At 47.3% G+C, this 10,133-nt stretch overlaps 1 protein-coding gene across 2 annotated transcripts in view; it reads left to right on the top strand.

Moving 5' to 3' along the window:
• The window catches only part of COMMD7 (COMM domain containing 7), a 43,935-nt gene that overhangs the window by 12,410 nt on the left and 21,392 nt on the right, over nucleotides 1-10,133 (top strand). Inside the window, exon 1 of one of the 2 annotated variants that reach the window (XM_038571983.1) lies at nucleotides 9,087-9,222. The exons of the other annotated variant lie outside the window; for it this stretch is intronic. Coding sequence (XP_038427911.1) covers nucleotides 9,139-9,222 — 84 coding nt within the window. The 5' untranslated portion in view covers nucleotides 9,087-9,138. Of the gene's footprint in view, nucleotides 1-9,086; nucleotides 9,223-10,133 lie in introns of those variants that run through there. 2 annotated transcript variants of the gene reach the window in all.

The following is a 10,133-nucleotide window of genomic DNA, read 5'->3' as shown; positions in this document are numbered from 1 at the left end:
GGCTCCCTGCGTGGAGCCTGCTTTCCCTCTGCCTGTGTCTCTGCCTCTTTCTCTCTGTGTCTATGAATAAATAAATAAAATCTTAAAAAAAAAAAAAAAAGAAACCCTGACTTACTCTCTTTCTCTCACTTTTAGACAAACCATAAACTACCCTTGGGCCTTCCTTTAATTTTGGACGTTTAGGTTTGACTCCCAAGAGAGCTAGGATGGTAAAGGGAAGAAGGTCAGCAGCCCAATCTCATTCTTCCATCAACCACTGAGTGACCCTGTCCAGATATTTTTCCCAGTTTGGGCACTGGCTTCCCACATTCTCTCTTTTTTTTTTTTTTAATTTTTATTTATTTATGATAGTCACACACACACAGAGAGAGAGAGAGAGAGAGAGAGAGAGAGGCAGAGACACAGGCAGAGGGAGAAGCAGGCTCCATGCACCAGGAACCCGACGTGGGACTCGATCCAGGGTCTCCAGGATCACGCCCTGGGCCAAAGGCAGGCGCCAAACTGCTGTGCCACCCAGGGATCCCTTCCCACATTCTCAAATGAGGAAGAGAGTACGGGGTGGAATATGGGGCCAACAACCTTAGTGTCATTTTTTACTTCCTTCATGCTTCCACACAGTTTTCTATCAGCACAGCTGATAGTTTTTCCTTCAACTCTGATCCCAAATCTGACCCTCACCACCATTCCATTCCATTCATTACCCTGGTACAAGATACCATCTTTGCTCCACTGGAATCTTGCACCAACCCCACTTACTGGGCTCTCAGCTTCCACCCTTGCCCACACCTGCCTCTTCCAGAGCAGACTGGCCTTTGTTCAAAGCCCTCCCATGACTCCCCATCTCACTCAGGGCAAAAGCCAAAGTCTTTCCTATGGCCCACAAGGGCCCCCATGACCCAATCCCACCTTCTACCTTCTTCAGCTCTCACCACAGTGACCTCTGCTTTTCCTTGAACATGCCAAGCAGACTCTGACCCCAGGTCCTCTGTAGTTAATTTCCCATCTACCTGGAATTCTTTCTCCCAGATATTTTTCATGGCTCATTTCTTTACTTCCTTCAGGTCTTTGCTCAGATGACACTTTATTAAAGATGCCTTCTGTTGCCTGCGTATTAAAGAGCAAGTCTCCACTTTCTTCCTCTAGCACTCTCCATCTCTCCTTACCATCACCTCAATCTTCTGTGTATTGACTTACTTATTCCTGCCTGCCTATCTAACTAGAATGTAAGCTCCATGAGGGACAGCTCATCTATCTGTTTTGATTGCTGCTATATTTTGTTCACTGTGCACCTGCAAAAGGGCCTACCTCACGGTAGGTGCTGAATAATATTTGTTTGGTGAGTCAGGGAACATGGGCTTGGGACTTACCTCTAGCTATGATCTTTTCTAAAGCTTGGATTCCTCCCCCCCAAAAAGGCTCCCAGTGTTTTCCTCATCGTGTTATTGTGAAAAGTTAAATGGTACAGGAAACACATGTTATAGGGTGCTGCTTGGCTGAGAGTACAGAGGCCCTGTAGCTTAGGGCACCGGCTTCTGACACCTGAGTGACCTGCCCCAAGGATCCCTGGCCCTTCTAGTACCTGTTTCAGAAGCTTCCTGAAGGTTATACAAAAGCCACGAGGAAAGTGCTTCATACAGTGTCTGATACAGTAATAGTAACCGCTGCTAGGGACTGGGAAAGAAGGATTCTACTTCCTGGATTTGCTCTGGATCTGGACTCTGCCTCCTCTTTTGTTTTGGGATAAACAGACCTGTCCAGACCTGTCCTTATCTTCTCTGGGCAGACCCTCTCCTTCCAAGCTTCAGGAAGTCCTTATACACAGCCTGCAGATAACCCTGTCCTCAGGCTAGGCTTTGGAAAGTGATTCCTGAGTCATGCTGACCTGGGGAATAGTGGGAGAAGGCAGGGTGACAAGCCCAAAATCCCAAGGCTTCCCCTTGATTGTTACGTTGATGCCCATGGCCAGTCAGAGGTGGACGACTTAGTCCACCTAACTTCCATTCATCTTTCACGTCTGCCCACAGTTGGCTTACCCCCACCAGAGGGTTCACCTGCACTGAACCTGCTCACCACCTCCCCCTCCTTCCTAGCTTCACAATGTCCTTTCTTGACTCTACAAATCCAGTGTGTCTCATCAGATTTCGACCTGCACGGGGGCGGAGCAGTAATCTGTCTTGGTTCATGTCTATGGCCCCAGCACCTAGCATGGTGCCTGGCATATATAGAATGTGGTCAATAAATATCTGCTGTCCAAATGACTGAATGGATTTTTCCATCTTTCAGATAAGTAAAGTGGTCTAGAAGAGAAAGTTCCCCTGGCAGCCCCTCCCAGGTTACACCCAGGTCGCTTCTCAGTGCCTTGGGGCAATTTGCATTGCAGTCCTAAAACTGGGCTAGGCCAGGCATTCATTTTATAATTGTCCTGAGGAGAAAAACAAAACAGACAATAGAGATCCGAGGCCTCATTTTTTCAGCCAAAGAGATTCCTACCTTGAATTTGAAATAAGGGGTGAGAATCCCCAAAGGTGGAGGCATTATCATCCCCACCCTCAAAACTAGGAATTGCTCAAAGGGCCATTTAAAAAACAAATTTCAGAGGGGGCAGTTTAAAAGTCTGTTGGAGCTTAGGCCAAGGATCTTAGCCTTAGGAATTCCACTTCTAGAATTTTTGTCAAAGAAAAATCTCGAGATTAAGGAAGATTTTGAACAAGGAAGCCGGTTCTTTTCACCACCTCCCATACAAAAATCAGAAAACTGGAATTGTCCTAGGAGTGCAACAGAGAGATGTTTACATTAATGTGCAGATACAAGGGTAGAAAACTAAAAGAGAAATTGACTCCTCATGGCTTCCAGCAAGCTCAGAGCCTATTTGAAAATCAATAATCTCCCCCACTGCTCCATATGTTGGTGAGTTTGCACCCTACCTGGTCCTGATTTACCTTTTTTTTTTTTTTTTTTTTTTTTAATCCTCCTACGTTAGGTGGCTCATTTCTTCAGCCAGTAACAGCCTCCCAACAGGGGAGTTTTTGTCTGGTTCACTGCTCTGTCCCAGCACCCATCATGATGCTCAATAAAGACATGTTGCGTGAATGCACAAATATATCTACAGGGTTGACTTCAAATCTTGGGCAATTTGGCAACTCCTACCCACATGAAAGGTGCCAATGAACAAACAATTCCATTCTAAGACCTAATAACACCATTCATAAGATACATGTATACACAGATAACTATGTATGTGAAAAAGCAAGATGCTAAATAGTGTAAAAGTGTATACAGGAGTCCATGGTTTGGAGGAAAATAATAACACAGAAAAAGATGTGTAGGCCATTCTAGAATGATCCTGGGAAGTTCCAATCTCAGTTTTGCCCCTAACCAGTGTGAGACCTTGGATAGCACCTTTCCTCTTTCAAACCCATCCCCCTGCTCCCACAAAAAAACAAGGATAAGAGTTAAGACCTCCTGGTGGAATTACTGAGAGGATTAAGGAAGAAAATGCATGTAAATGCTCAACACCTCTCCTAGAGTCAGTACTCAAAGATATATTAAAATAGAAATTTATTTCCCTGGTGACGGGATGGGAACAAAGATCATTTAACTTCTTTTCACCACTTTATTCTGTAAATAAACTCAAGTTTACGAAAGAGTTTCAAGAATAGCCATATACTCTACCCTGAGTTAATAATTGTTAACCTTTGCCATGTTTGTGCTATTTAACTCCTCTTCATTTTTTTTTTCTAGAATGATTTCATCCCCTTTTACCTTAAATACTTTCAGCTTGTAATTCTGAAGAACAAAGACATTCTCCTACATAAGCAAAAGTACAACTATCAAATTCAGGAAATTGAACATCGATACAATATTATTATTTAGTTTACAGTCATGTTCAAATTTCATCAATTGTCCCCATAATAGGGCACCTGGGTGGCTCAGTCAGTTGAGCATCTGCCTTCAGCTCAGGTTGTGATCCCAGGGTCCTAGGATGGAGCCCCAAGTGGGGCTTCCTGCTTGGCAAGGGAATCAGCTTTTCTCTCTCCCTCTGCTCCTACCTACTCATGCTCTCTCTCTCTTTCACTCATTCACTCTTTCTTTCAAATAAATAAATAAAATCTTTTTTTTAAAAACCTGAAAAAAAAAAACCTGTCCCAATAATATCCTTTTTAAAAATTGTGGTTAAAAAAACTCACATAACATAAAATTTACTGTCTTTACCATTTCTAAGCATACAGTTCAGTAGTGTTAAACACATTCACGTTGTTGTGCCAACAACATATTTTATGGCAACTGTTTACCTCCATCCAAGACCACACATTGCATTTAGTTATCTTGTCTGTTTTAGTTTCTTTTAATCTGGAACAATTCCCCAGCCTTCCTTTGTTGATGACTTTTATGACATAGGTGTTTTGAAAAGTGTAGGCCAACTGTAACTTTGCATTTGGCGATGTGATTTTATAATAAAGGAGCTAGTATTGAAGGTATGATGAGGATCTTAATAAACAGAAACAGGAAAATGTCTGTAGTATTTTTTCCTCCAGTATTTGGTAGAAGGAGGATCTAGAATCTATCTCTTCTGTTATAATGCCTTTGGGCCACACATTAGATACTTGGGATGATGGAAACGTTCTGCATCTTGTATCAATATCAGTATCTCATCAATATCAGCATCTCATTTTGCAAGATGAGATCTGTACATCAGGGGATCTCTTTATATTATTTCTTACAACTGCACATGAACCTACAATTACCTCAAAATTAAAAATTTAACTTAAAAAAATGCTTTTTGGTATTTCAGAGCAGAAGGGTCAACCTTTCTCGGAGGAAGAACCTGGCCCCAAGGTGAAATTCCCAGCGGGAATCCTCATGCCTGAGAAAGGACTTCTTAATGAGCTCCTTTCACTTGCAGGGGTGGGGGGAGGGGCGCCTCCTTTGCCCTCCGCAGGGACATTTTAAAGTGAATGAAGGGAGCAAGGTCCCTCATTAAGGCTGAAATGGGAGCTGCTGGGGGCGGGGAGGGGGGGTTCTCTAGAAAGGCGGCCTGGCCTCAGGTCTGCATTTCCTGCGACAAAGTTATCACATTAACAATAATCACCCCCCTTCCTTCATCCTAGAATGGACTGTGAAGGAAAACATTGGAAAGACCGTTTTTTACCTATTGTTTTCGTTAACAGACAAGTTCTTAATAAAAACTGAAAAACTGTAAAGACCTAAATAGGCAACCATGGGGATTAGTTATGAGCATTATATTCTTGCCAGTAGAATAGTAGACAGCGTCTTATGATCATGTTTACATAGCATTTATAGTTGAAGCCAAGAATGGCATTGTCTGAGATTTTGAGGTTTCCTTTAGAGGACTTGGGATTGTCCTCAAGGTTGAGAAGAGCTAGGTTGGAAGGAGAGGGGGAGGGACGCCTGGGTGGCTCCGCGGTTAAGCGTCTGCCTTCGGCTCAGGCTAAGGGCGTGATCCTGGAGTTCCAGGATCGGTCCCACATTCGGGCTCCGTGCGTGGAGCCTGCTTCTCCCTCTGCCTATGTCTCTTCCTCTCTCTGTGTCTCTCATGAATAAATAGATAGAATCTTAAAAAAAAAAAAAAAAAAAAAAAAAGGAAAGAGAGGGAGATGCTTTCAAGAGCGTCATCATGGGAAATGAACCTGCCACCAGATCTCTATTCAGGGTGAAATGCTAATTTCTGGTTGTTCTCAGAGTGATCAATCATCCCTACCTAGGAAGGTTGGCCATTCTTGCTATTTAGAACCCAGTTAGTCTGAACATGACATTCCTTGACCCTTCTAGGAATCTCCCATAAAGAAATCATCAGATGTGGGGGAAAAATGTGTACTGGGATGCTTATTGCCATATTCTCAACATAAGATTGAAAAATTGGCGTAATAATAACAAGCATTTACTGAGCACTTACAATGGGCTAGTTGCTGTGGTATTTTATGAGCATTGTCTCATTTCATCCTTTCAAGTAGGTTCTATTATTGTCTCCATTTTTACAAATGAAAAAAGAAATGGAGGCACAAAAAGCTTAGTAATTTGCCCAAGACAACATTATTAGTGAGGGAGACAGATGTGCAAATGACAGCAATAACACAATGTGATAAACATTAAAATAGAAATAATATGAGCGACAATAGACAGTGCAAAGTATTATTATTATACATATTGTCTATTCAGGTGCTTCAAATAAAGTCTGGCACATGGTAAGCATCTAAAAATGCTTGTTATCATTTATACCTCAAACCCAGGAGTCACCTGGAGACTGTTAAAATGTAGATCCTGAATCAGCAGGTCTGGGTGGGTGGGAGGGAGCTACAAGTCTGCATTTCTAACAAATTCCCAGATTCCTTCAAGGACCACACTTTGATTATCAGAGATTAAACAGGGTGGGGAAGGAGGAAGTTCTGAATATGTAAAAACAAAACAAATCACACAACCCCCAAAGACCTGTGACTTGGAAGAAAACTAGAAGGCAAGACAGCTACTGTGTTACTACAGTGTTGGACAGCAGCTTCCAGTGAATTTCTCTCTCTTTCTCTCTCTTCTGTCACATGGACTAACTCACTTCCGCAAATATTTATTGTGTGCTTCAGCACCAGGCACTGTGGGAGCAGAGATTAAGGAAATCCAGTGGTTTCCTCTAGGATTTTTTTTTTTTAGTGTTAAAAATAATTTAAAGAAACACACTTTTTTTTTTTTAGATTTTATTTATTTATTCATGAGAGACAGAGAGAGAGAGAGAGAGAGAGGCAGAGACACTGGGAGAAGCAGATTCCATGCAGGGAGTCTGACGTGGGACTCCATCCAGGGACTCTGGAATCATGCCTGGGCCAAAGGCAGGCGCTAAACCACTGAACCACCCAGTCGTCCCAAATTCTTTAAATTTTTTTAAAATTTTTAAAAAATTTTTATTTATTTATGATAGTCAGCACACAGAGAGAGAGAGAGGCAGAGACATAGGCAGAGGGAGAAGCAGGCTCCATGCACCGGGAGCCCGACGTGGGATTCGATCCCAGGTCTCCAGGATCGCGCCCTGGGCCAAAGGCAGGCGCTAAACCGCTGCGCCACCCAGGGATCCCCCCCTTTTTTTTTAAATGATAGTCATCACACACACACACAGAGAGAGAGAGGCAGAGACACAGGCAGAGGGAGAAGCAGGCTCCATGCACCGGGAGCCCGACGTGGGATTCGATCCCAGGTCTCCAGGATCGCGCCCTGGGCCAAAGGCAGGCGCCAAACCGCTGCGCCACCCAGGGATCCCCCAAATTCTTTAAAAATACATTTTTTAAATTAAAAATGTCCTGGATGGTGAATCAGGGGGTCTGAGTTCAGTCACTGTCAGAAGACTTACTCTCTTCCAGGTACCCTGGACTTGGCCAAGTGCCCTGCATACATTTTCCAAGTACTTTGTTCTTCTTCTTCTTCTTCTTCTTCTTCTTCTTCTTCTTCTTCTTCTTCTTCTTCTTCTTCTTCTTCTTCTTCTTTTATATATATTTATTTATTTATTCATGAGACACAGAGAGAGAGGCAGAGAAACAGGCTCCCCTTGGTGAGCCCAATGAGGGACTCCCAGGACCTGGGACCCTGACCCGAGCGGAAGGCCGATGCTCAATCGCTGTACCACCCAGGTGTCCCGCACTTTGTACTTCTTGACATCAGTTAATAATTTTACAAGCATGTGAATTTCACATGCGTGTGTCTGCTATCTTTACTAAACTTGACTTTCCCCCCTGGATGCCAGGCACTGCATCCAGTTGTCCTGTGGCGTCCCAGCACCTAGTATGGTATCCACTCCCCAGTAGACACTTGATATTATCTGTTGAATTAGTACATGAATGAAATAATCACCAAAGGAGAGGCGTTTGGCCTCTAGGTAGAAGACATTTTGTTCATACCCTTCCAGAGGGAATTTTTTTTTTTTTTTTTTTTTTATTCATGAGAGAGGCAGAGACCTAGGCAGATGGAGAAGCAGGCTCCCTGCAGGGAGCCTGATGGGGGACTGGATTCTAGAACTCAGGGATCATGACCTGAGCTGAAGGCAGATGCTCAACCACTGAGGCACCCAGCTGCCCCCAGAGGGATCTTTAATGAAGGGTAGAAAAGAAAGCCTGGTAGGGAAAAGCCAACCAATCCTTTCCACAATCCCCCACCCCAGGTTTCTAGGCACCCCCTCCCCACCCTCAAGGCTAAGTGTGGGGTAGGTGAAGCTTTTGGGCTGGGGGGGTCATGTCCTAGATTCCATGGAGTACCTCTGTTTTCTCATCTGTTCAGTGGGGATCAGGGTAATGGTTACCCTGGGGCTGTGAGAGGTCCTTGGAAAAGACAATACAGGGGTGTTTCAGGTTAAAGTGATCATCACTGTCCTGATAATCTCCCTGCATGGATCTGAGCACCACCCTCCATGACTATCCCTGTCCTCACACTTCTTTGGGTCAGAGGTTCTCAGAGTGTGGTCCCTAAGAACTCGTTGAAAATGCAAATTCTCAGGCTCTACCCTAGACCCTTCTAGATCAGATACTCTGGGGGTGGGGCCCAGCAAGATCTCCAAGAAGATGCTAATGCAAGCCCAAGTTTGCGTCCTTCCTGCTCTGCTCTGAATGTAAGCTCTCCTAGGGACGTTTGGCCTGAGATGTTCACTTCTGTATCCCCAGGGCTGGCGTAGTAGGTGTGCAGTGTCTGCTGAGTGCCTCATACTACGTTCCTGGCGGCTAGCCGTTGGCTGAGGACCCCCGCGTGTCAGGCTACCTTCTCAGTTAAGCAGCCACCCCCGGGATCATTTTACAGAGAGCGAAACTGAGGCTCAGGGAGGCCACGCCCGGTGTTGTGGGGTCACCCAGAGGGGATCCCCTAGGGAATCCCACGTTGGGCAGCTGGGCTCCGCCGGGCTCTCCAGCGGTGGCAGCGGCACGCGCCTGCGCGGCGCTGCGAGGGCGCCCCCCCCCCCGCCGGGGGTCCGCGCGCGTCCGCGACTCCGCGAGGGCGCCCCGCCCCGCCCCCGGGCTGGCGGGGGGAGGAGCGCGGCGGCGGCGGCGGCGGCCCGTGGCGAAAGTGCGGCTGCGGAAGCGCGGCGAGGCGGGCGGCGGGCGGCGGCGAGGGGGAGGCGGGGAGGCGGCGGGCGCTGCGGGCCGCGCGGACGCCATGGGCCGCCTGCACTGCACGCAGGACCCCGTGCCCGAGGCCGTGGGCGGCGACATGCAGCAGCTGAACCAGCTGGGCGCGCAGGTGGGCCCCGAGGGCTCAGGGCGCGGGGGGCGCGGGCCGAGGGAGGGACTGGGCCGAGGGCCGACGGGCGTGGGGCGTGGGGCGTGGGGCCCGCGGCGGGGCGCGGGCGGTGGGGCCGGGACGGGCCGAGGGGCTCGGGGGCCTGCGGGGCGCGTGGGGGGCTCAGCGGCGGGACTAAGGGCTAGTCCTGGAACCAGGAGAAATTGAGGTGCCTTAGCAGACGAACTGGGAGGAGTCTCCCCAGGGCTGAAGGGAGTTTGGGGGAGCTGAGGCACTAGTGGGAGTTTGGGGAGCTGTGGGATCGGTGGGCCAGGCCGGGCCGGAGATGTTCCGCAGCGAGGCTGCGGGGGGGGGGGGCTGCGGGGGGTCTTGGCGTCCAGTGGGGGCAGGTGACCCAGGGTGGCCAGGCCGGGGTGGGGGGGCTGTGGGGGCCCCTAATTAAGGGGAGTACCTGGGAGCCCTCCAAAAAGCGAGCCATGTACCCTTCGCAGTGTTGGGCCCCCCTCCGCACACACACCCCTTGATAGTAGGGGAGCTGCTGGCAAAGCCTTTTTTTGTTCATTCCAGCAGCAAATGCCAGCCTGCCAACTTCCTGCCCCTGTGCTGGTTGGGATGCCCTTTTCAAAGCACCCAAGGCAGCCAGAATAAATAGGTTAAAATGACACTTCTCACCACCATGGTAAAGGTGCAGCTGATTCTCCCCACTGGGTTGTGACTTCCCAGGAGGTGGGGTCCTTCTCCTTCATCTCAGCATCCCCCACAACTTACTGTTTTCTCACTAACTGACATATTCTGAAAGCCCCTTTGTCACATAGAAATAAATAAACTGAAAGTCACACGTGTTATTCTACATTTTCTAGTGGTCTCATTTAAAGATCAAAAAGAGGGCAGCCCTGGTGGCTCAGCGGTTT

This window comes from Canis lupus, chromosome 24 (assembly GCF_011100685.1).
Source record: "Canis lupus familiaris isolate Mischka breed German Shepherd chromosome 24, alternate assembly UU_Cfam_GSD_1.0, whole genome shotgun sequence".
NCBI lineage: Eukaryota > Metazoa > Chordata > Mammalia > Carnivora > Canidae > Canis > Canis lupus.
The sequence above is the reverse complement of the archived record's forward strand: the minus strand, read 5'-3'. Positions and strand labels throughout refer to the sequence as shown.